The sequence below is a fragment of the Chamaea fasciata genome, unplaced genomic scaffold (genome assembly GCF_029207755.1).
Source record: "Chamaea fasciata isolate MVZ Bird 193981 ecotype frontalis unplaced genomic scaffold, bChaFas1.0.hap1 SCAF_13, whole genome shotgun sequence".
NCBI classification, from domain to species: Eukaryota; Metazoa; Chordata; class Aves; order Passeriformes; family Sylviidae; genus Chamaea; species Chamaea fasciata.
In genome coordinates this window covers 3571331-3598568 of record NW_027094098.1, presented here as the reverse complement: position 1 = coordinate 3598568, position 27238 = coordinate 3571331, and the positions used below count along the sequence as shown (strand labels likewise).

General features: G+C 45.5%; 1 protein-coding gene across 5 annotated transcripts in view; it reads right to left on the bottom strand.

Moving 5' to 3' along the window:
* Positions 1–27238, bottom strand: part of IQSEC1 (IQ motif and Sec7 domain ArfGEF 1) — a 268694-nt gene that overhangs the window by 192041 nt on the left and 49415 nt on the right. For 4 of the 5 annotated variants that reach the window (XM_066195698.1, XM_066195705.1, XM_066195697.1 and 1 more), the window contains one exon: positions 25069–25098. The exons of the other annotated variant lie outside the window; for it this stretch is intronic. In XM_066195698.1, coding sequence (XP_066051795.1) covers positions 25069–25098 — 30 coding nt within the window. The remainder of the gene's footprint in view (positions 1–25068; positions 25099–27238) is intronic. 5 annotated transcript variants of the gene reach the window in all.

Below are 27238 nucleotides of genomic sequence, written 5' to 3'. Positions count from 1 at the left end.
GGGTCCCAGCTCCCCAAGAGATTTAAACATGCTCAGGAATTATACGTTTGCATGAAATCTTCACGCAGCAAATTTTGCAGAAAATACCTGTATTTTTGCCAGCATTGCTAAAAAGTTAAATAAATATTGTGGCCACACTGTAATACCAGAGGCTTTAGATACTTCATGGCACAGCTGTGAGCTGACCCATTTTCAGGCCTCTGAAACTGCTTGGCAAAGAGGCAGAAATGTGTGCAGACATATCCTGCAGCAAAGAAACAGAGTGACCCTGCAGCTGAAGCCCAGGAGAACAGGCTGAGATAAAAAATAAAATAAAAATGGCTGAAACCCAGGAGAACAGGCTGAGATGGTGCCTTGGTGGCAGGGGACAAGTGGGTGCAGCAGCACAGGCGTTGTGACAACAGGCTGCAAAGGCTCAACACTCCTCACCCTGCTGGAAGTGTCCAGGGCAGTGGTGGAATCACTGTCCCTGCAAGTGTCCAAAGCCATGTGGATGTGGCACCTGGGGACAAAGGTCAGGGGTGGCCTTGGCAGCGCCGGGGGAATGGTTGGGCTCTATCCTGGAACCATGAAGGTGGGGAGAGGCCTCTGGGATTCTGCTTTTCCTGTAGCTTGGGTTTTCTTTGTGAACTCTGACACAGACCCCTGCTGCAGGGTCACATAATCCAAGATAATCCTGCACCAACACACTTCCCTTCCCCTGGGGTTCAGTGCTAGAAATTGAAATCCCAACAACTCCAAACCAACCCTTCCTGCTGCATCACATCAGGGCCCCTGGCCTTGCACAAACACAAAGTTCCTGGGCCAAGGAGCTTCAGCTGCAACGTGAAAAAGCACAACAGTGTCCAGAATTCCCTTGTGGAGCTGTCCTACTTGTTTGAAACCAAGATAAAATTTCCACTGGTTTGTGCAGGGCCAGGGTTGGACTTGATGATGCTTGTGGGTCCCTTCCACTTCAGGATATTCTGTGAGATATACAGATATAGATAGATAAAGATATATTTAATGTCCAGTGAAGAATAATCAGTGGTGAGGAATGTGAGGCAGCAGGATTAAAGCAGCTGCTGCAGCTGGACACCAGCACGGCCCCGGGACTCAGCCCGTTGGGAAGGAGGATCCTCATCCCAGGCTGGACAGCTCCAGGTGCTGAGAGCCCGGCCCCGGAGCAGCTCTGCTCATCCCGAGTCTCATCCCCCTGCTGGATTCAGCTCACTGAGCTCTTCCTTCCACGCACACTTAATCCACTAAGCCTCCCGTGAATACGTGCTTAGAGCCAAATGACTGCTCCTGATCTGCTCTCTTTCATTACTACAGCTGGAAATTAATGACCAGGAACCGCAGCCCAGCACAGGAACCACGGGCAGCTCCTGGAACACAGACAGAGGAGTGGTGGAGCTCCCCCAGAGCCTGCTCTGTGCACAGTGAACACATCAGAACAACACAGACTGATGGAACGGCTCCCCCAGACCGCAGTGAGCATCGCTGATCCACAGCCCAGGGAGATGAAATATTCCCTCCTGCCCTATTCCTTCCTGTTCCCTCTCAGGAAGACTCAATATTCCTCATGGATTGCACGAAGGAAGCACGGCCCTTCCTTCCCCAGCAGTTTGGAGAGGGCTGCCAGCAGGACCAGGCTGTGAGGAGACACCTCCTTAAAGGAACTTCATCAGAGAGCAGCACTCTTGGCAAAAGGACTTTTCAGAGGAATTGGGAGGATACAGGTGGCAAAGGTGTCCCTCGCGCAGCTCCCTGCCAACAAAGACAAGGCCATTCCAACCTCAGCCCGTCCCCAGGTGGTCACCAGTGGGAAGGGCTCATGAGACACTCCCAAGAGGCAGGCTGGGAAACGGGCCACGGCTTTTGGGGTTAATCCAGGAAAAACACAGGAATTGCATCTTCCTCTGAGCAAAAATGGAGAGGGGAGAGTTTAAAGCCTCTCGGAGGTGAAGCAGCAGCTTTTAAGGCTGAAGCATCACAGTGCCAGCCCCTGTGCCCACATCCAGCCTCAAACCCTCCTGGCACAGGGAAGCAAAAGCCCTGGAATGCACCAGGGACACAGCACCTTGTGTCCTGCCCTGAGACACCCAGCTGGACACAGCACTCCTGAGGGAATCCCCTTTCCATCCTGCAGCAATCCCAGCCCCTTCTCCCCAGTTTCACACAGAAACTCTCCCAGCAGGGAGCAGGATGCCAGGTGTGCTCCAGGAGGGAGCATTCCTTGGAAATCACATTGCTGCTGTTTGTGCTGCTTTCCCAGAGAGACAAATATTTTCGTTCTAGCCTCAAGGTCTTTCTCAGCAGCCTTTCCCAAACAGTTCAGAGCCCAGCAGGGCTGGCAGGTCCTTGCACACAAATCCTTATCCCAGTCAGCTGATCCAAGGAGTCACTGATTTCACAGCACACAGGCATCTTCCTCCCAGATCACACCAGGAATGCAGGATTCCATTGGAGCCACAGCCCCTCTTCTGCCTCACACACAGGCAAGCTGTGACACCATTCCTCAAGGTTAATACATTGAAATATTAATTCTGGAGCTGAAAAGCAGAAGGTCCTTGGAGAAGGTCTGAGGCTTTACCTGGACCATGACCAGTGTTGCTGTTCATACTACTCGGAGGAGCCCAAAACACACCCGGGTGATCCCTGTGGCTTCCAGCAGTCTCAGAACACCTGAATGAGTCTCACTCCCCTTGGCAGCAATCCCAAAATCAAATCCAGGCAGATAAGCACCAGTGTTTAGCACAGTGGCCACATCCTGGTCCCAGTGGCTCAGGAATTGCTTCCACGAAAGCAGAACTAATTCAGCAAAGCCACTCAAGCCCCACACACGCTTACTTCCACAGACGTGGCAATGTCCTTGCAAGCCCACAAAGCTGATCCTGCCTAACAGTGACAAAACTGCAAATGAACATCCTCTAATTAAATACAGCCACTCCAGGGCACAGGGACTCAATCAAACAATCCTCACTCACTGAGGGAAATGTCCTGGCTGGTTTCTCCATCCCAAGGCTTACACTGCCCAGCACTACAGATTGCTGCATCCAGAGGGAGGAATGTTTTCCTTATTTCAGTGACAGACTCTCTACAAAGCCACACTCCCAGTGCTCAGGTGGCTCTGAGAAAACACAGGAAGATGTGGCAGAGACAGCAGAAACACAGTTTATCCCCAGCTGCACCTGGGATATTTCCCACGAGCAAAACTTGAACTTTCCCTCATGTTTTAAATGTCCATCAATATGTAACAAAAAACTTTTTTTTTTTTTTAAATTTCACTGATTTTTTACATCATTTTTCTTTTAATCTTTATGTTACAACAGCAAGAAAAAAATTAAATTCTTTTCTTTGTTTTGCCTTTGTTGAAGGATGGGAGAGAGGGAGACTCCTCCCAGTAACACTCCAGGTTATTGCCAAGCTAACCCCAGCAATAAGCAGCAGGTAGATGAGGCTGCACATTGCTGGACAAGAGCTGCAGGAAAAGTCCTTAGAGATTTTTGCTGTATTTGCTATCAGCCAAAAACAGAGCGAAAAATGCTTCTTCTACCTCACACGAGTTTGGTATCTGAATGATTTTCTTCATCCTAAAATTACCCTGTTGATTTTTTGCATCAGGGTTTAGCTTGTTGGGGTTTTGTCTACCCATTTTTCAGCCTCAAAACGAGCATTTCCATATCCTGAGTTTGGGCAGTGGTGCACAGGACTAAAGCAAAGCAGTAACACTGAAGGACTCTGGAGCTCCAGGCCCCCGTAATCTTAAAATGACTCATTCCCAGTGCCAGAGCTTCTCAAAATCCTTCAGAACGTCTGAGCTGGGCAGCTCATCCTCTGGATGGATGGGAGATTTATGGCACTGGGATTTACAACACTTGGCTCCTGCATATCAGGCCATTTATTCACCATAAGAGAAATTTAGGAGCTGCTCAACACCTGACCGTAGCAGCACAGAACAATTTAAGAGAATTAAAGACAATTTCTGTATTGAATTAAGAACCACCCAGGCAGTTGAGAATTGGACAATACCAGAGGATGGAGAATTTTGTATCTCATCCTCTGCGAAGACCGGGAATAGTTAAATTTAACACAGAAGAGAAGAAGATGTTTTTTGGTTTGTTTTTTTTTTTTTTTTTTGTAATTCCTGCATTCAGTCCCAACTGTTACCCATTTTATACAGTTATAGGAACATTATTTTTTGTGCATTAAGATTGAATTGCCCAGAAATAAAATCTATTTTGCACAGGAGAACCAAGAAAAGCCATGTCCTGCTGCACAGGGTTTTGCCCTGCCTACATCTAAATACCATCTCCATAAACCCTTCACCCTGGCTGCTTTTCCAACCAGCTTCTCTCAGTCACTTCCTTTCCATTCTCGGCTGTACAGCAGCAGCTTCCAGGGTTGCTGGGTCATCCTGCACAACCTTCCCCGTGGCTGGATGTGAGACAGGGAAATCATTTGGTTGCAAAGTCTCTCCCTTGCTGGAGTCCTGGAGCCTATTAAAGCCGTGTCTGAGAGCATGTTCTCTCTGCAGAATTCCTTGGAACTCGGAGCAGTTTCAATGTTACACTGTTAAAATCGGTATTATAATAAAGGTCAAGGCTCATTTTAATGCCATGAGCAGGTGGTAATGTCCACGTAGTGCTCCACACACAGCAGGTCACTCATTAACACCCCAGCACCCCTCAGCCCTGTGCTAACAAGCCCAGCCTGGAGCATTAACCATGTCTGGAACAGCTTTTCAAGCACGTGCCCCACAAACTGTACATGAACTATCTCAGTATGCAGTGGTTCAGCTAAAAAAAAATGCACTGGTGTCACCATATAACATCACTGAGTTAATTTGCTGTGGATTTTCTTAGCTGTAGAGACCATTTCCCCTCCTAACATGCCTAAATGTGAGAAATAGTGCTGCAGCAGTTGAGACCTTAAGGCATAAATACAGACTGTTTTCCTTCAATATGTACTTAGGTTGTTTTCTAGACAATTAAACTTCTCAGAGGAAAGTATCAGCCGAAGAGAGCAAATATTTGAATGATATTCAGTGCAAAAAACGGTGACTAACGGAACAGAATGGTGTAATTTCAAGAGCTGTACTTTATAATCATCATTTGGAGCAGAGCAGGGAACAGTGCTGCAAACCACAGGCTCCAACCCCAGCACTGCTGCAATCAGCTCCTGCTCCTTCCCAGAGACTCTGTAGCCTTGTGTAGCTGACAAGTTTTTAATTCATTCTGCCCCTTTGCAAAAAGAACTCCAAAGCACAGTTAATTACTGCTGCTACTGCAGCATTTGTAGCCATGAATGCACCACTCCAAGGGTGGGCAGGCCCTGGCAGAGATTCCCAGAGAGGCTGTGGCTGCCCTGGATTCCTGGCAGTGTCCAAGGCCAGGCTGGATGGGGTTTGGAGCAGCCTGGGACAATGGGAGGTGTCCCTGCCCCTGGCAGGGGGTGACACTGGATAGGATTTAAGGTCCCTTCCATCCCAAACCATTCCATGGACACTGCTGCAGCTCTTCCACCTCTGTCCTGCTCTTTATCTGGGTTTGGCTCATTCCCCATGGGAGATGAAGCACTGCAGAGGTCCCCTCTCCTCCTGGAGCTCAGTGCTGTGGCAGAACAGACCCCCGCAGCTCTGGAGCTGCAGAGCAGCCCCCAGCCCCCCGGGGCTTTCCTCACACCAACCATCCTCAGAGGGCAGATCCCAGGGGAGCACAGAGCGTGCCAGGAGACCTGTTCTGAGAGATTCGGCATCTTCAGAAAGCGGTGAGACAACCCTGAGGAGGATGGAGAACGGAGAACGTGTGTGAGATGAGGTTTGCTGGAGGGACAGAGCAGCACGCGAGGAGAGCTCCTGACCTGCCCTTTAAGCCTGGGAAGGGCTGGCTCATATCCTATGGCGTCTCTGCCTCAGACACAAACCCTGCAAGGCTGCTGGAGTTTCTCAATGATGCCCAAGTGCTGTTTTCCAGGGGCTCAGCCCCTTTCCAGAGGCGCCTGTGGGTGGAACAGCCGGGGTCTGGCTGCTCTTCATTGGGAACTCAGGAACCACATGGCTGAAGGGTCATTTCCCCTCCTCAGGGGTCTTTTTTAGGGTCCCATCCAAGAACACCCTCCCCATGACCACAGAACTGACAGCCCAGCCCTGAGCCTGGTATAAACCACTTTGGCCACATCAAACCCCAATGCCCCAGCAGGATGGTACAAAGCCAAACAGGAGCAGGAGGGCTTTGTGGTGCCCGGCTGCAAACTGCTTTAAGAGCCTTTAAAACATCCCATCCATCCCCACCAGGTGAAGAATCCCTCACTCAGGCAGGCAGCAGGCTGCTCATGCATAATTTAAGAGCCTCATCCAGTTTCCAGCAAGTCAATGAGAAATCTCCTACAAACCTTCATGGCAGGTGAATGGTGCCACCGGGAGCAGCTGGAGCTGGGGGCAAGAGGAGCCTGCCATGGGGAGCTGAGCCACACATTTAAAGCAAAAGCAGCAAAAAAATTAAATATTAAACCCGATCATTCTATAGAGGAAACAGAGAAATTACTTCCAAGGATTATAGGTTTGTGTTCCAAGTGACTGAAGGGTTTTTTGTGACTTCAGGAGGGGAGCAGAGGCAGAGCTGAGTGGGGATGCTCAGGGCAGGGATGCTGCTGGCACAGGACTGAGAATCCCCAGGGAATCTGTCAAAAAGGCAAAGATGCTTGTGCCACCCAGATCACACCAAACTCAACCTCGGCCAGCAGGGTTTGCGGTTTTTTCCAATTAAAAAATAAACCCAAGAAACTCACACAAAGCCAACCCACCAACAAAGCAAAAAAGCGCAAAAAGAAAACCTAAGCTAGGAGCTTTTTTATCCCAGTATTCATTTGAAGGAGTGGAATGAGGAGGAAGGGGAACAGAACGATTTCCTGGCACATCAAGTGCTTTTTTTCCTGTCTTCCCAGTGCACTGCCCAGGCACTCAGTGCTGCCCCTGCACTCTCAGATCCTGCCTTGAACTTCAGCACTTGCCAGGGCTCAGCCAATTCGACACACCAGGATTCCTGCAGAGCAGCCAGCTTTGATAACACATCTTAAAGGCTCAAAAAAAGGAGGAAATGCCACTTAGGGCACTTTCCCTTCTCCTTGCTGGGGACAGCAGCCCCGTTTCTCCGGCAGGGACTCTCAGTTTTTAAGGACCACTGCCAGGTTGGAACTTCAGTCATCTCAGACGCATCTGTGGAGTAATCTCAGTGTAAATCCACACCTGCTTGAGCAAATCAGCTCTCAGATCCCTCAAGTATTTCAAGACCTTCTTGGATTTGGGTTTCTCAGAAGCCTAAGGAAATCAAATCCTTCAGGAGCACGTCAGCTTTGCCCTCCTGCAGCGTTTGTCTCGTGAAGCAGGAGGAGATGCTTGGCCTAATTCCACTTTTATACCATTCCATCCCACATCTCATTTGCACAGGCTCACAGCAATGCTTGAAAAATTCCATCAAAGACCAAGTTACGCAGTGTTTCACATCTTAAATCTGTGTATTAAAGGGGAAGATGAAACCCTTCTCTCCTCATAGCTTGGCTGAGAGGAAGCAAAGTTTATGCCACGCTAGCAATTAACTACTCATCTCCAAAAGGAGCAACAAGTCCTCCCCAGCACATCTCAGTGTATTTCCACCTCACAAATCCAACTACAGGCACAAATATCTCATCGAGCTCACTTTTAGGATGACACAGTGTTTTTAAAGATTAAATGCATGTCAAATAATCAGGGCTGCATTAAATTATCCATCAGCTCTCTCAGTGAGCAGCTTCCTCCTTGCAGGAGAGCTCACCCTAGCCAGGATTGTGAGGGGATGATCTGGGACCATTAAATCAACACTTCCAGACCCCACGAGCTCCTCCAGACCAGGCAGAAGCTCACCCAGGTGATCTCTGAGCACCTCTGCAAAGCCACAATTTGTGTGCAGAATGTCTGCACGGACAGCCAGCACGAGGCACTGAATATTCTGCTGTAAATTCAAGTTCACTGCACATGTCTGAACAGCTCTGGGAAAAGCAGGAGGCAGAGCAGGCCCACCTGGACAGGTAAAAGCAGCAAACCAGGGAGACATTCACGAAGGGCAACACTGATCTTCTTGTGTTCCCAGAAAGGAAGGGGAATTTCAGCAGACAGCAGCCTGTGAATGTACCTGGAAATTGCATCCCCATCGGAAAGAAAATGACTTCTAAGTTTATTTCTTAACTACAGTGCAGATTTAGGTGTTGGCTGCATTTTTACTGTTACATGCTATGGAGAGATTCCTGCAAACCATATTACAAGTGTTTACCCAGGTTTTATTGCTTAAAAATGTGATTTAAACAAAAGCAACAGAGAAAATTGAAAGGTTATTGAAGACATATGAGCCTTGAGTATTAGTTTGCTTACACAATTTCTGGCATACTTTCATTTTCTTAATCTTATTGCAAGTCCAGTAAACACATTTCAGGTAACAGCTTTTTCCTCTGGAATTACAGCTGCTCCTTCACTTCAAAAAACAGGACCTTTGGATATAATTTAAAACATTATTACCAACATTATTACTCTTATGTTCATAATCAAAGTGATAACATTAAGATTTAAAATTTTCATTCTACTGTTTCCTAGCTGTTCACATGACTAATAACTTCTATTTTCTACGTAATGCGCAGCAATTCAAAAAAAACCCCCCAACCTAACTCATCAATATTCCCACCATGTGAATAGCAAGGAAAAAAGAACTTTTTGAGACAGATTAGGAATCTTAATGAGTGGAAATAAGTGTATGTTGTTCTGTAAGGAACTGCCTAAAGCAACAAAACCACCTGAGGCTCTAATGCCAGGACATCCCACCCAGATCATTCCTAAATCCCAGCCCACCCCCCATGGCTACAGCAGCAATTCCTAACCTAACCCTAAACTGCCACTTTGCAGAAAATGGGACAAAGCAGAGGGAAAGGGCTGGTTCAGTCCCTGTACAAAATGACCCTAAAAAGCCCCTTCACATATTCCAGCATCAGTCTTCCCCCATCCACTCAGCACTTCCAAGTGGGAGCTGCTCTGTGGCGATGTTTTCAGACTGCACTTTTCAAAGCAGCAGATCTGGGTTCCTACAAGCAGGAGCTCGCACTTAGGCAGGTTCTTCACCAAGGCATAAATACATTTCCCCCTCCCAAATCCAGTTATGTAACAGGACACCGGCAGCATCATCAGCCTCAGCGACTTAACAGAGATCTCCGGGATGCTGAGATGGGAATTAATTATTCACAAACAAGTCCTCGTTTACTAAAGCCATTATTACCCACTTACACCAGAGAGCTGGGGTTTAATAAGCAGCAATGCAAATGGAAAATTCCTCGGAGATAGCTGAGCTCTGAGAGCTGCTCCCAGAGCCAGCCCGGCTCCTGGCAGGACACACACTGAGGGAGGTTTTCCCAAACCCATCCCAGTGAGGCACTTCCACAACAAGGATTTCTCACTGAATGGAAAATCAGAAGGAGCTCTGTGCTTTAAAATAATCTACAAAAGTCTCAAATGCACCTGTGTGCCCTGAGCAGCCTGGTCCAGGGAAGGTGCCCCTGCCCCTGGCAGAGGGGCTGTGAGGAGATGATGAGCTCTGATCCCAAACCACTCTGGGCTTACGACTCAGGAAACTCTTCCTCAGCAAGAAATGTTTATTTAAAGATTTCTGAATGTAAGTGGTTAATATTCATTCCAAATCCCCAAAATCTCACATCTGCCAGCTTCCAATTTTGTTGTTATTAATTAGCAACTATCACACAGTAGACAGGAAAACAGGAGCAGATTCCAGTGCTGGATAACCCCCTTTCCACGGCACAGGGAGCCAGCATTGTTTCATTATTCATCAGAAGGTGCTGAGGAACACGGGCTGTGATATTTGATCAAGCAGCAAGCTTCTAAAAATATTTTCAGTTCTATTTATTGGGAACTTGCTTCTATTTTTTCCCCTTTGCATAAACCACCTGCATGGCAAGGTGCAACACGAGCCTGCAGCCAGCATCACAAACATGCCAAGGAGGAAGAAAAAGCTCAGAGCAACCGTTTATGCAGCAGAAATCCCACACCCTTTAATAGGGAAAGGAACTCTAGGAAAAGAAGAAAGTGAGATTCCCTTCCCTGCCCCATCTGTGCCCACCACAACCCTCATTGATGCTTTCCCTTCCCACGGCCCATCCCCAGCAAAAGGATGGAATTCAGGAATATGGGAATGTTTACCCTGGAAAGGACCCACAAGGATCACCGAGTCCAGCTCTTGGCCCTGCAAAGCCCATCCCAAAACTCCAGCACTAATTAGGACGTTGGTTCAACACCGGGATAAACTGAAATACCCACCACAACTTCCTCCCAGCAGGTCAGTACAGGCTCTGCACGGCCTGGGCTGAGCCCCCGTGCAAGCAGCACTGGGAAAACGGGAGCTGCCAAGCACAAAGGGACTGCAGCCACTTCTGGAGGTGTTTTAATCTAATTAGGAGTCTGAAGAGGCACCGTTGTGTGTTTTGTGACAGCGCTTTGGGATGCCAGTGAGGGAAGGCACGCAGGAGAAATTGATTCCCGAGCAAAGTCACTGCTGAAGGTGGGGAAAAGAGGAGGGGAAAGAAAAGACAGGGGGAAAAGAAAAGAAGGGGGGGAAAGTTACACCTCCAGCCTTAAGTAAGACGAGAAGGAAATGAGGCAGTGATTGGGACAGATGTGTTATCTTCCAGCAGCTCTTACACCCCCCTTAGACAGGTTTCTGAAATCCTCACAGCAGCATTAGCACAGTAACTTGAGCCCAGAGTCAGAGAAGAAGTAGGGCTTGTATGGTACTCCAGCTTGTTTCACAAAATGAACAGAAAAGCCCAGCACAACACTGGTGATAAATCATTCTGCTGTACCCCCGAAGCACCTCTGCTTCCCCAAAAACCACCCACAGGCACCCCAGGGGAACTCACAGCCAAGAACGCTTTTAACGTGAGTCCTGAGAGGCAGAGGTGACGAAACCTGATAAACAAAAACCAGCTGGGCCCCTGCCTCAGCTGGGTATTTCTAATAACAAACCATCAGAAAAATCAGAGACCATTTCAGACACAGAGAGGAGCAGTCAGGGCAGGTTTTCAGCCTGCACATCCAGATGATCCCTCATAACTAATCAGAGGAACAGGGACTGAAAAGGGACAACGAGCCTCCAGCCACGGTACAGCAAGGGGGAGAAGGCATTTTATAAAATGCCATTGCAATTCAGCAATAAATAGCCATGATTTTATTATTTAATAACATATAGAACATATTTAACATATATCTGTTAAGCATAACTAACCCAGCTAAAGCTGTAACACTCCTAGATATTCATACGATGATCCCAGGGATTTCTTTTTGAGGAGATTTTCTCAGGCACCTACAAATCCCTTCATTTTTAGGTTAATGTCACCTCTCTCCTGGCTGCAGACACCCAGAGCTGCTTGCCAGTGGCCATCTGAGCCTCCACAGACACTCGGAAGATGCTTAATTTTTACTCCATGTTTACATCTAATGAGAAATAGGGAGAAAGAATGAGACATTTCCAACAAATAAACTCTGGCTTGGTTTTTAGCCAGTTTCTGAAGTTGTTTCTAAACCAGTTTAAGGCACACGAAGCGGCAGTAAATGAATTTTCGCTGCACAGTGCCTTTTTAAGAGTGAGAAACAACCATTATGGAACTATAAAAAGCAGCAGTGGCAAACTCTGCTGTGTTTATCTCGTCACTTGACATATCAAAATACCCACTTAGGATCAGCAAAGCAGACAAAAGTGTCCACAACAGCAGAATTTTGCTCTGTGTTAGGAACACTTGCCCTTATTTCAATGGCAAGTCTCACTGACAGCAAAGACTCTTCACTGTGTGCCCTTTTTGAGTATCTGTGACACTGCAGCCCTTCCTTCCTGTAATGAGAAGAAAGGTGAGGTGTGGATGGGATTTAAGTGCAGATCAGTAAATATTTGGCAACAGGCTGCTCTTCCTGATGCATTAAACATCATCACTTCACACCACAGCTCCTCGGAGACTGTTTGGTCAGGACTGTCCAGGGACACACTTTGGAAGGGAATTCCTAATGAGCAACTGCATCCCAGCATTCACATCCATCTGCTTTCATTAACCTTACAAGGGAGATGATTTATTCATCATAAAGATATTAAAATGCACTAAGCCTTCTCTTATCTCGAGGTATTTGTCATTGTTTTGTACAGAAAATGGCACTTAGGAGGCTGTTTGAAGTCACAGTCACTTCTCTTTAATTACAGTTTACAGTTAATTGGCTCCTAGGGGACAGACTCAAAGGGACTGTGGCTGAACCGGGGCTTTGAGGGGCCACAGGTCTCACCCCAACAACTGACAGGTGAAATCCCATTTTCCCTCACCCCTTCCCTTGTGCCTGGTTACCTCCAGCCCTGAGCAGAGCCCTGAGCTGGGTCACAGCCCCCAGTGCTGCTCACACACCCCCCCTGTCCTCAGGAATCCCAGGACAAAATTCCTAGTTAACATCAGGCAAGATTAATTAAAACCAGCTCAGAACTTTGAATGGTTTGAGTTGGGAGGGACCTTAAAGCTCGTTCTGTTCCATGGGCAGGGACACTTCCACTGTCCCAGGCTGCTCCAGCCCCAATGTCCAACCTGGCCTGGGACACTGCCAGGGATCCAGGGGCAGCCACAGCTGTGCCAGGGCCTGCCCACCCTCACAGGGAACAATTCCTGCCCAAAATCCCATCTAAATCTCTCCTCTTTCAGCTTAAAGCCCTCCCCTCCGTGTCCCCACCATATGCTGAGGTCCACAGTGTGACTGAGCTGATGTGGAAGTTACCTGAGGTCATCTGCTTATGGATAGCCATCAATGCCGAGTTTATAATTTCCTGCCAATTTGATTTTTTCTAAACATTTTTCCATCTTCCCACCATGGACACCCTGCACTATTTCACGCTCTGCTTACCCCTGTAAGTGCAGGCATCTTTCATTATCAGAGATATCGAGGTAATAGAATGCTGATAGTCTGTGCTATCTCCTTTTCCAAATATTAGCCCAGTGAAATACCTCTTCTGGAGACATAGTTCAAAAATCCTGTGCATTTAATGTGCACACACACACACACACTCACAAAAATCAGTGTTCACCTTTTCTTCCTAATTTAAAGTATTTGCTGTTTTGTCCAGTCGGATTTTTCTGCTTACTCCGGCCTCAGTTTAATCACTGGGTTAAATTATTGATCCATCCAAAATCACAGATATTTTACAAGCACAGGACCCTCCAACCAGGATATTCCCAGCACTCCAGGGCAGAGCAAATCTTCAAGTGATTCATTAATAGCATTTTGGATTCAGCTGTGAGTTCAGGGACAGAGAAAACAAACAAATTGGAAAGAATATTGGAATTCTCGCCCCGTTGCTGTTGTGGTGGAGCTGTGAATAGCTTCTCCCTCCCTGCCCTTCACACTGCTCTGCCACCTCTTTCTTGTCCCCAGTTTGCAATCTTACCCTCTCTAACCTACCAAGGCCCAGAGGATATGGAAAAATGTTTGAGATTACTGGCAATTCTGTGACTGTGAAGCAATTACACTTGGGAAGAACAGAGAGAGGAAGGACTACAAACACCTGGCTGAAAATCACTGTCCTAAAAATCAGCTCCACTCTCCTCTCACAGCCAGACCATCCCAAGTGCCCAAAAGCGACAAGGAGCATCAAGGTACTATCCCAACTATGGTGCTAAAGCTTTTTCTCTGATTAAAAAACCCCAGGAGCCAGTCACAAATCAACCCAGAAACAAGAAGCACAAGTCTGTCTTAACAGATCTCCAGGGAGAATCTGCCCCTGACACTGTGCTCCCACCTCCAGGGAGCTGCAGGAACAAAAAACCCAAATAACTGGTACTTCCAGCTATTATTCCAGCTAACACTGCTGCTTTTCTACCCTTCAAGGTGGTACAAGGCATTTTTAAGCCAGAGCCATCCACATGAATCACCCCACAACCCCAAGCAGGTCATTTCAACTCCATTACTGGCACCCCAAGCTCTTCCTTAAGCTTTTCGCCATAATAAAGACACAGAAAAGCAATTTCTTGGGCTGGTTGTTGGTTTGTTTTTTGGTTGTTTGGTTTGTTGGTGTTTTTTTTTTGGTTTTGCGGTTTGTGGGGTTTTTTTTCCCCCTCTTTCTATTTCTTTCACTTTTAGAATCAATACTTTCTCTCAGCAGCTGTTAAAAGTGTGAGTGCTGAGCTCTTTCTGCCTGTGAGGTGGTTCTCTGGAACAGGGCCCTTCTGAGTGTTTGGCTGATGGTTCCTGTCAGTGCTGCTCATGTTTGCATGCAAGACAAAGTGAACAAAGCCCAGTAGAAAACCCATTCTGTTTTCTATAGAAATTACCGAGTGAGGTGGTACAACAACACTTTAAAAGAAATATTCTAAATCTGGAAACCTAAAAATATCTCTCCGCTCTAAAAAGGCTCGGCCATTCAAACCCTTCTGCTTTCCTTTCCTGGTGTTCCAAAAGGCAAATCCACATCACACCACCTCTCAACACCCCAATTTTCATCTGGATTTTTACCAGCAGCTCATTTAAGCATCCCTTCAGTGCCCATTAAGTTTTAATGTGAAAGGTGCTGCGTGTGCACAGCAACTGAAGGGTGAGAGCTCTACGACTCCATTTTCTAAACTTGCACCTCCCCAAAAATGAGCGTAAGTGACAAACTTCTGTTTGCTAATGAGAATTGTTTACAGCTGCATGGGATCCATGTGGCCTGGACAGATGTTTGACCTTCATCACACAGGCAGGAGTTCATTTGCTTTTCTAATGCTACAGGAAAACAAAGATGCTCCAGCCAGAGATTCCCCACAGCACTTGGGGAATTTACAGAAGGGAGGATGAGTTTAACTGGAAATAGCCCATGGGGGTCAGTGCTGACTGTTAACTGCTTAGTTCTTACCTTTAAGAGGAAATTTCCTGCCCATCACACTCTGCATTACTGTTAGGAGAACGGAGGACAAAGCAAGAGCTCAGGGTTTGTCTGGCAGGAGCCAGAAATTAAAACTCCTCTTTTGCAGATCTGGTTAAGGGCACTTATTTCCTACTTGCATAATTTTATTCCCTAATATTGCCCACTTGTAGCTGGCACTGAGAACAGACAAGTTTCAGGAATCACATTGTCCTTCCTGAATAAAGAACCAGTAATTAATTTACAGTCTTATTGTACCTTTCCACCCTCCTTCTATTGTTAATTATCCACTGCCTAATAGCCTCCTACATCCTTTCAAGGAGTAGATCTCAATTTTGCCACTGGCTAAGTGCAAAAAAAAAAAATAAAATTAAGGAATAATCAGCTTTTATGATTCTCATCTAATCCTACACCTTTAGGATTGACCTGTTCTGGCTGAGAAACAGCACCACGATGCTTGGCCTCCAAGTGGTAATCAAAAAGCTCATTACTGAACTTCGTTAAAGACCTCCACAAAGGCCTCAGCCTGGGAGTGGCTGAGAGAGGGCAGTGCTGGGGAGGACAAATGTCCCTCGTGTTTGTTCATTCTGTAAATGAGGAAGCTGATCCCACCCAACCCTACAGGGTGGGCTGTGGGCTTTGGGGGGTTATTTCACGTTATCGTTTCAATGATCTAATGTAAATTACAATTGGAATCACTCTGGGAGGGCACAAGGCAAAGAAGGATTCACTGAGCACGGTCTGAGAAAAGTGTTCAGGACTCAGCAGCACCAAAACTCAAACACAGCTGGGAAACCTCTGCATGCAAACGCTGCCATCCAAAAGGCTGAAGGGGAGAAGGACAATCCTGCACCTCCTACGTTAGGTCTGTAATTCCGTCAACAACCTCTCCAAAACACAGACACAGTGAGGTGAAGAGTGACCCTCGAGCTTCTCCTCTGCCTTGCTCAGCACATGTTGACACTGCTTCTACTACAAAATTCATTCAAATAAAAAGGAAAGAAAAATATGTTCAAGCTCCCACCCTTGTTGCCTACAGAGTTCCACTAACAAACACATACATATGTCTACATCTGCTGTGGAGCTGAGACAGGAAATTAGAAGAATATTCTTTTCAGTGTGATTAAGATACATGGAGTAATATGTATTTAAATGCCTTAAGGATTCTCAAAAAATTCTTGGAGTTCTTTAAATACTTTAATCATTACCTGTATTTAACACTGGCATAAAACAGGACTGCTTCTCACTAGGACTTAAGTCAACTATTTCTTATGAATCTGGATTTGGAAAAGTGACTTCTTTGCCTTTCAAATAAAGGTGAATCTCCAGAAGAGATTGGTTTAGACTATAAAGGACTATATATTTGTGTCATCAACTTGAAGTGCTCTTTGCCTGGTTCTTCTTCAGCATCCCAAAGCAATCCACAGGGTATTTCTTTCCCTCCCCTGCAACGTGCACAGCCCCCAGTGATGATGACACCTCTTCCCAGGCACTCTTCTGTGTTTCTCAAAGGTCTGCCAGCCAGGCAGTGAAATGGTTCTGATTCCTACACCCAGCAGTGTCAACTAACTCACAACTGAATTATCTGTGGAAGTGCAGCACATTTTAGAGCCATAGGATTACCCAATTCCATTGCAGTGCACAGCCACAGCTCCCGAAAGACAAAGGCTTATTTACAAGAGATGAAGTGCACAATCAAGGCAAGGCTCAGATACCTTCCTGTCATTTCCTGGGTGCTCTTCAGTCCCTGGTGGCTGTGCCTCTGAGAGGCTGCTGTCCCCTTTGCAGGGCCACACGTGGGGCAGGGGGTGATTTACCAGCAGCTCCTTTCAAAACCAGAAATAGATAATGACAAAAAATCCAGAGCTGTAAGAGCCTGGGCAAGCCAGGCTTATCTCAGCACGCTCTGAGCACATAATAAATGACAATGGGTGAGCTGCAATCCTCATCTTCATTGCAGAGTGGAAACTTCCCTCAATTTATGCATCAAAGCAGAAGGGTTATGAGAAGGCCAGCGGCTGAAATGAATTCTTGCTGGATTTCTGATATTTGCTTGAGCACAAAGGGATGGTTTTTACCCAAAACAGAATAATGGGAAGTCATCTTAATTCAGGAACATGATGGGCTTGCAGCGTCCAGAAAGGAAGGATGTGATTGATTAGAGTTCAAGGTTCATTTTAATGAGCAATACGCTCCAATCTTTACCACTTCTAAACTTTTAAACATCAAATCTACTCGGTACAATAAACAAAAATAAGTGAAGAGACTGAAAGCCTGAGGATACCTAGAGAACATTTGCTAACTGTGCTCCAGGAACACTTCAAAACCCTTGAGGATGGAATTCATCATTACTGCACCACACACGAGGCAGGCAAAATAAAATTCGACATAATAATATTATTATTATTTATAATAATAATATCATATAACAATTAACAATATAATATTATATATAATAAGATATATATAACAATATACAATAATAATATATAATAATATAATAGTAAGTAAGTCCGTTCCTACTTATCTGCCCCAGACTTGCTGTATGGTAAATGTACATAATTTTTCATGCAGCTCTATTAATTTTAGATCCAATCTCTATTTTTGTGTACAGATACTCCTTCCTGAATTATTATTCAGAGGAGGAAATCTTATTCCCCTGGTACAGTTAATTATTATAAATAAATTACGGGGGTATCCCAAGTAATGTGTTTGATTTAATCAACGAAAAGCTAATGAGGCCAAATTGATGCAGAAGTTAGGCAGGACTAAGCTGACAGGGATTTAAAGATCTGTTCAGCTCCTGAGACTGCAGGATCAATATGGGATTTGAGCAGTGAGGGAGACAAGGGAAAAGCTCCACTTTCTGCTCCTCTCCCTCAGAGAGGAGCTCAGGATGGGGCAAAGCAGGGAGGCACTAAAGCTTACAGCTTCCACTCAGGGAGTTTTACTAAAAATCTCACAGTTTACAGCTTTCACTGAGCTTTAATAACCAGCAATCTCCAGCAAAGCCTTTCTTTTACGGCAAAACCTACAGCTTCATTTAAAAACCCAGTTACAAAAACATCAGCATAATTTGAAACTAACACAGTATTTGGCTGCTACAGTCACAAATACAAATGAAGCTTTAGCCCTGACTCCAAGTATTTATAATGCGTTTTGTGGTTACCTGAAATTCTCTTTTTGTCTTTATGCTTTCATTAACTGTTCTCAGCTTCCCCAACACACAGCTGGCTCGCTTCATCTTCCATTTATTGACAACTGCACTTCCTGGAACACTTCCAGAAGCATCATTATAACCGCTCAGATAAGGAACTAGATACCTGAATCATGGTTAATTCCTAATCCAAGGATCATTCCGGAGTTACACGGAGGCGTAAAAAGATCAGGAAAGCAAAAAATAAACAAGGGACTTGAAAGTTATCAGATGATTGTCACAGATCTGGCTTTTTTGCTGCATATTTTCCTGGTGGATGGAATTAATCTAACCATGACCACCTACATAAAGCAATGAGAGCAGGAAGAAAAGCTGGGGAAGTTCTGCCTTTTATTTAAGTTGTCAGTGTGCAGAACACTGCAGGAAAATTGCTTCAGCTTCAAGTCCTATCTATAAATGTCTCGTACATTAATTCTTTTCAAAGAAACAAATTATGTGCAAAGAAGCAGAGGCTTTTTTTCCACCAGTGCATAGAGGCAGCTCCTCAGCAGAAGTGCCTATCTCCTACTCATGATCCCAGCAGTTTGCACATGGATTTCCAATAGCTGGTGCAGATGATTTCCAGTGTTCTGCAGAGAAAATTATGCTGCTTAATTCTGTTCCTGAAGTCAGGTTTTATTCCTGTCCTCACAGGGCTCTGTCAATAACACTGCATCTCCATTACCAATAAAGAAATAAACAGAATAACTACTTAGAACTCGTAAGGGAGCTTCAGACCCTGGCCTGCTCTGGAACTCTGCACAGCTACAGTCGGGATGGAGTTGGACTATGAGATCCTTGTGGGTCCCTTCCAGCTGAGGATATTCTGTGATCCCAAGTGGTCCTGTTGGATTTTCTGCGTCCCAGTTCTGCTTTCCAGGACTGGGACCCCTCAGGCAGCTGCAGGTGGCTGAAGGAGGGGAGAAATTCACATTTCTCCTGGTCACAGCACAGACCAGAGGAAAAGCCCTCGAAGAACATCACAGAGCACACCGCAAGTATAAAACACCCCACATTCCCCCTTTTCTTTGTACATTCCCATTGCAACCCTATGGCTCACCCAGCTTTTCCTGTGAATTCTAATAGTAAAGAACAAAAGCAACCCGAAGAGAATGGCAAAATAATGAAGGAAACTCAAACTACTTTATCTCTTGCAAAGAGCAATCCTCCGGCACTGCAGGCTCCCCGAACTGAGCCGTGCACACGTGTTGCTCATTAAACAGCCTTATCTCCCAGATAACCAGAGCAGCCCCTCCAAGAGCTGAGGATAAAAATGAGCTGCACTGAATTAATGTGAAGCCACTCACAAAGCTTTGTCTTCCTGAGATTGCAAATTCACCGACCGCCGCCCCGCCGAGAGAATTCTGTGGAGCACAATCAGCTCCCGGAGCCATAAATTACAGCTGTCTATTTCCAGGGGAAATAATTGTGGGCAAAACGCTTGCATGTGCTGCTTCGCCCACCTGTACGGCATCCAAGATTTACTGAGACTTGGTTTCCAGTAGAAAAACCAGAATTGCAGCAATTCAGGAGTCAAATTATTCATGTAACGCATTGCCTGATGCAAGAGCTTAATCTGCTTGCAAACAGACACCTACCTGTGTTTACACAACTCCTGCCAAAAACAGCAAAAAAAAAAAATCCCTTTTTCCCTTTAATTCACCCATTTGCAATGCTCTTGGACTTCCTTGAGGATTGAGTCTAAGGGAATGATAGTAAGGGGGGGAAATTGAGTTCATGCAGGACATTTTTGTACAAAACACTGGTGGTGCTGTGGCTCTGACAGAATCATTTGCTGCACCTGAAGTCAAAGTCATGAAACATCACGATGGGCCTGAAGATTCTCAGTAAGAAACCCAGAAAAAATACAAATCCACGTGAAGCAAAGAATTATGGGCACCTTTTGACCGCCATCAAAGCACAAACACATCCATCCTGACCACCAGCACATGCACCTTAAGTTCCACAGGCAAGACCCTGGGACTGAAAAAAAGATTCTGGTTGGCTCTACGTTTCATTCAGGTTTTTTGGGGGGAAAAAAAGATTTTTTAACATCACAAGTGTATCATCACTGTTGAAGATGACATAGAAGCAGTTCTGACAATTTGATGAATGTATTACTGCCCTTTCATTCTGAAATTCAGATTAAATCTTCATCATTTGAAAGCCACTGGAAGCTCCACAGCCATTTGAACTACCAGAAGCTGTTTCCATATGTTTTATTTCTGTTAGCAGCAATAAAACTAATTTAAACTAACATCAGGAGACTCATCAGATTCCACTCCACTGGAGAGGGTCAGCCTGACATTTATGTAAAAACCTATGGGAGGAAAATTTGGGGGAGTTTTAAAATTACTAACAAGTGGTGGTTTTGCATATTTTAAGGACTGGTGATAAAACTGTAGCAGAGTCATTACAGAATGATTAAAACCAGCCAGAAAAGGCCATTTTTACATATAGACACTGAGTCATTTAGATGGCACAGCAATACATTCCAGCTTGAAAATTAGTTTCACAAAGTCTCTCTGTCTTTAATTGTGCTTTGCAGGTTCTCAGAGAGGAGGCTGAGTCACACAGTTCAAGCAGATTTTCCCGGAGTAAAACAAAACAAAAAGTTCCTCAAACTCTGCTTCCTGCTGGACTTTCTCTGCTGCTGCATCCCTGCAGTTTGTCGGGGTTTGTTCCACAGCCAATCCTCCCACTCCACCCAGCACAGAACCAGGCTGATATTCCACAATTCTCTCCTGCTCTAATGTCAATTAGACAATTACTTTTCCACTTAATTTAGCGTGCACCTTTACGAGGAATCAGCTTTTCTGTGTGATCCTCAACTCCACACATCCTCCATCATCACAGACTGGGAAAAAACCAAAATCACACTTTTCTTTTAGTTCAGCCAAATAACTGGGCTGATGTTTTCCCCATAATTAGGACTTCAGCTCCCCTTTTTTTCTTTCTTCTTATTTTTCAATTAACCTTCAGCCTTTTCACTCTTTCTGGGCTTATTTCACAGCGCTTCCTAGGACACCACACCTTTTTGGCAACAGCCTTGGCACCTCTCAGCTCAGGAGCTATAAAAGCCTCTCCTTTTATCCAGTTTTGCTACAGCTTCCTTCATTTTGTACCATTTTTTTTTTCCTTTAAAAGCATGCAACTAGGAAGGAGCAATTGGAAAGAAACAAAACCCCCAAAGGTGGTATTTGGGGGCAGATTTCAGAGGTTTGCTCATCTGAGCTGCTCCCTGAGCCCCTCTGCACCTCACGCTGCTCAAATCCTCCACCCTGGTGATCTTTGAACACTCAAGGCCTGTGCAGAGGGAAAAGGAACATCTGCTATTAAACCTTGAGACAAATCTCTGCAAAGTTTGACAGGATATACCGCACGCAGACATCTTCATCACGTCACACCACTAAATATCAAAATGCCTTGTAAAACAAATTGCATTTTCTCCTGGAAACATGTGAACAAAGACAGCTAATTAAAGCAGCCTGTCACACTGACAGCTCCACATTGTATATGTGCATTACACCTCAGAATGCAAAGTGTTCAAAGCAATCTGCCCATTTTAATAGATTTAACAAATACCTCGCCTCAGAAATTACCTGGCATTCACCAAAGGGAAACCAGAGTTATAATACACTACAACTGTATTATAAGCAGAAAGAATTTTAAGGGCTTGTAAAACAGGATAATTCATGACTCTGTCAAAATGGGAAAGCCAAATTAAAGAAACAAAGTCAAGCTGGTTTTTGGTTGTTTTAATGTATTGTTTGGAATCATGTGGCTTTGCTGTGTCAACCTTGTCTCTGCACAGATTCTGTGTTTTCTGCATTTCACAGCACTACAAAACATCTCGTGGATGCAATTTCCTCGTTACAAGCAGCTATAAAGCCACTGAAAACAAATCCACCAGGGCAATATCCTTTGCAACTGAGCAGCAGTGTAAAATCCCAGGCATCCCTTGGACTGGAAATTCCATCCCAGCATGAAAAACAGCAGCTACTCCAAAGCAACCTCTGGGTCAGGAGTCTGATTGTGCTCACCCAGCTGGGAGTGACCAACAGCTCTGGCTGCATCTGTTTGTTCGCAGCGATCCTTTTATCTTCAGTGTCAGTGGCTGAGACTCAGCCAGTCCTAACCAACACTTCCATTCATTGACCACAAACACTTCTAACTTCACCCCACCTGTGTCTGTGCAGTTAACACAGGACATTTTCTCCCTGCCTTCTCACCTGCTTGTGGCTCCCTGCACCCCTGGATTTCACGGAACCTTTTGGCAGGCCAGCGTTTGGATTTGCTGCTGCTTTGCTGATATCTCTGTGAGCAGGAATCATGACCTCTTCCGAGTTTAAGCACTATTCCCCAGACTGCCCTGACCATTTCATTTGAGATAATTACAGTTCCTCTTCATTTACCAGAAAGAAAGGAAAAGAGTACGAAACAAATTAACCACAACACAAAGACGTTGCCTAAGCACAGACAGAGCATAGGGAGCTTCTGCCCAAATCAACTCCACAGCTGACCAGGATGATGTTGCGCAGGCAGAAACACAAAAAGCACATCCTCAGTGATATTCCACCTCAGAGAAAACGCAGCTTAAGAGGGAGGACAGAGAATTTACACTGAAAAGAACATTTCAGGAGTGTGGCTCTGCCTCCTGCTTCACCAGTCTGGTTAAAATCAGGATGTCAGAGAAGCCTGGAGCTGCCCTGGAGCAGCTCAAGCTCACACTGAGTAACAGAATGAAGAGCCTCAAACCCAGATTGTGTCAGCACCTCAGGGCTCAGCCTGGCTGCCCATGTCTCTGCAGGAACACAGACTGCCACCACCACAGCCCAGGCAGGTGAACGTGCCCCATGTGGCACTGCCAGGTCCCAAAGGGGCACCAAACCCTTCCACCGAGGTGGGAATGGCTCTGGCAGCTCCATCAGAGCCCTCCCTGCCAGTCCAGCACCCCCTGACTGAAACAAACACCCCAGGGCATGGAGGTGCCTGGCAGGAGCCAGGGCTGGAGTTTGGTTTTCAGACAGAGCCAAAGCAGAGCTGGAGTCAGCAGCTCCCAGGTGTGCCTGTGCACTGCTCAAACCCCCCAAAAGTGCTCTGCGAGGAGCTCCACTCCCCCAGAGGCACCCAGGGATGCCACACACACACCCACCTGCTGCAGGGCATTTCCACACCCAGACAAATGTCTCCAAAGAAGGAAAAGGGGGCTCAGTTTTACCCCTGACTGTTAGAGAAAAGCACCAGAACTTTGCGTTCTTCTTTCATCAGCATTGGCCCACGCCAGCACAGGGGCACTGACTGGGCTTTGGAAAGATTTCTCAAAGCCTGTCACCAATTTCATAGGGCAAGGTGCAAAGAAGCCCACCTGGACCATTCAGTACTTTAAAAACTGCACAGTACTGCTCAGTGGCTTTTTTGGACTGCTTTAGCAGTCCAAAAAAGTCCTAGTAAAAGTGTTCTTACACTCTGTTTGACTTATATTTCTTTTGTTCAATAATGTTTGGTTTTTTGGTCATTATTAAAACCTTTAATTTTACAAAGCACGTCCAGAGAAGTTTTCTGGCTATTATTAAGCTACTCTGGGAAGTTGCAGGTCAACCCTCAGACTTGAGAAATCGTTTTAAATAAATTTATTACACTCTAGCCACTGTATCACTCATCCCACAGGAGGCCCAGGGACACACAGGAGTGATCACTGAGGCTGAAACATCACCACACTGCTGGGAATCCACACCCCAGGGGCATCACTTCCAGCCTGCAACAGCTGACCAGCATTAACCCTTTCAGCACATTGGCAGCTCTACTGGGAGCTGGAAACCCAAGGGATGGATGTGGTGATGCCCACAGGCACCCCAGCGCAGCCTTGGGGTTTGATGCAGCTCAGCTCCTGTGCATTAGACAGATTCCCAACTCACGCACAGCCCTGAGCTCGGCTCCACCCCACAGTGATCCTGCATTCGGCCCTGAGACAAAAGCATTTCAGAGGGTCTTTAATCCTTCCCTACAGACTTGTGGTTTTCTGACGTCTGAGTGTTCTGCAACTCACCCGTTCTTGGGGAGAGCCTGCACGCCCGTGGGTGAGAACTGGGTTTTAATCCTGCAAGGGAAGGTCCTGCCTTTGCTTTGGGGTTTTACATAATAAATAAACACACTGCCTTAAGGTGCAACGTCCTGACAGTGCCCAAAACCCACTGCAGGGTATTCTGGTGAAACCACAGTCAATATGAGGAACCTTATTATCACAGATCAATAACCACACTGCTGGGGAATCAAGGCATCTGCTTAATGGCACTGCTCTGATGAATATGGAACACTTTCAGGTTCAAGGATGGAATTTTCACATCTCAGCCCTGTTGAGAGCACTCTTACAAGCTCTACGAGCTCAACTCAGACACCTTTGCAGAGGTAGGAATAAAAACCACCCCTGAGTATAAGACACCGAGTGAGTAAGCTGGAAGTGAAGTATCTGACAATTACATGAAATTCTGCACATTATCTGAACCTTCCAAGTGGAGAATGAGCATTGCAATAATGAGTCAATTAAGGCTCTCCCCTGTCAGGTGAAAAAGAGGAGGCTGCTTAGAAAGCCAGAACAAGTCCAGGGGCTGCCCCTCAGCACAGGTGCTGCCCCAAAGCTGGCACTGCTTCCCCAGGGCATAGGGCTGGCAGCAGGAGCTTTGATTGGGAGCACCAGATTTAACCACAAATCTCCTGTAGTGATCCAAACTAACCTCTCACTCTCAAACCACACTGGAAAGAGAATTATCCAGAAACTTATCCAAGGGAGAAAAAACTTCACTCAAAACACCAATGGCATGCTAAGCACAACCAATAATGCCCACATTTAAAAAAAAAGAGAGAAACTCTACTTCTATTCAATGCTTTTAAATAAAAGTATTTTCTTAGAACAAAGACATCAAGATGATGGACACATACCTGAGGCTTCTTGAGCTGTCACCTTCAGACCTGTAAAGTAATACACAAATACTTAGGGCACGGTTATTTCCAGCATTTATAATTCAAAAGCTGTAAAAATAAATAATATTAATTATTTCCAGCAGTTATAATTCAAAAGCTGTGTACCTTCTCAAGCATTCTCTCCCTCTGTAATTCAGGGAGTGTCTCCAGGGCTTGTTGTACTTTTTCTGCTAATAAGACTCTTAGAAAAGAAACACCTACTGAGGCTTTGAGGGAATCTATTACAATTTAAACCCAGTTAACAGCTGAAGTCAATAATTGCAATATTAAAATTCTAAAGATATTTTGAACCCTCAATAAAGATCTTCCTCAAACATGCACAGAGATTTATTTTCCATCTTTGCAAGTGGAGAGCAACACTCTGACACTATTCTAGAAGCAGATTATTTTGTACGTTTTCATTTTTGTCTCCATCTCTTCTTCACACTTCAGCTGAAAAGGTCACAGGCAAACAGCCCTGGAATCCAACGCTCAGCCCCATCAGACACTCAGAAAGGGCCAAGGTTGGCAAATAAAGGTAATTTAAAACCTTGAAAACCTCACGCTTTTCTGCATTTCAGAAATGTGCAAAAAGAAGGGATAAGATGCAGTAAATTACAGAGGGAGCAGGTTTAAGGTGAGATAATTTCATCAGTCAAACTTGGAACAACGCCTCTCCTCTTTCCACAGTGTCTTTAAGCAAAGAAACTTAACTCCAGATCACTCCCACCGAAAAGGATTTCACCTCCAAAGAGAACTGGGAACATAAAATTCAAATTTCACGACCAAACAAAAATCCAGAAGAAAACACAGAACCATTTGCTCAGTTCCTTTCCTCCCTCACTCCCAAAGCTGCCTCCTCAAAGACAAGGGGAGTTCTTTAGGAGCTACAGAACAGGTACAAACACAGTTGTTTAACACACACAGCAACTTCCAAGCAGTTTTCTCAACAGGGCAGTCCCATGGAGCTGAGCTCAGCCCTGCACCCCCAGGAGGGATGGAAAAATTAATGAATACAGTGTTTAAGTGCCACCTTCCCACACTGAGCTCTCAGCAAATTCCATCTGGCAGAGCACACACCTGAGCTGGGAAAGATGTTCGTGTAGTTGTGCTCTCAAGTTCTCAAAGACAGGAGACAACGGCCTCGTTGACGTCTTAATTTCCAGCCTGGAATAACAAACTCATCCAACAGGGAAAATAAAACGTCCCCGAGTGCTCAGAGCATTCCCATGTCACTGGAAGGAGCAGCAGCCACCCTTCCCACAGCACATTTCTCCTCTCAGCAGAATTCCTGGAGTATTTCCAGGGAGTAAGGATGATCTCCAGCCCATCACCTCCCAACCCAGCCCAGCACACAGGCAAAAGGGGCCCCACCACCCCTTCTTTATTTCCAGGATTCCCAGAAAAGCTGGAAATCTGGCAGCTGCTAAATTTGCATTTTCAAGGGTGAGATTCACTCGAGTAAATTCCCAGGAGTTGTTCAGAGCTGGTCAATTTTGCTCAGGGAATGAGTAATTGATGAGCAGAGCTGAATGGACACAGTGCTGAAAGAAGCCAGTGCTTGTAGCTTGAGAAGAAGGATTCGATTTCCTTTAAGCATTCTTTAAAAGGCAGGATTGGGGATCGATATTTAATGTTTCTGCTCACACGGGGAGCATGTGCTGGGCTCTGGGTTCATTTTTTTTTCCTGTCGGCCCATACAAAATAAATGATAAATGGCACTGCTGAGACATGGAGAAAGGTGAAAAGGCTTCTGGCAGTATCTTGCATTATTTATTTCAAGGTAGACCTTAAAGGGGAAAAAAAAAAAACCAACACCACAAAACATAGAATATCTTCTCTGCTGTAGTACTTGGAACAGCACAGATTCCATTTAGATACCTGAGTTGTATCACTGATGAAATAAATGTCAGGCAATGTTCTCCAAGATTTCTCCTCTCAGCCCTGGATGGTTTCCAAGATTTCATTTTGAGAGTAGAACTAAATATTACAATATTACACTCCTAGTGAAGTGCAAGTTTGTCTTCTTCCTGACCCCAGGAATTTCATTCTCAGTAGGAAACACAGTGAAACACATCCTTTTGGAGATTGTTCTAGCCAAGAGAAGCAGAAATTATCTTCCTACCAGTAATAATTACTGTTATTTCAT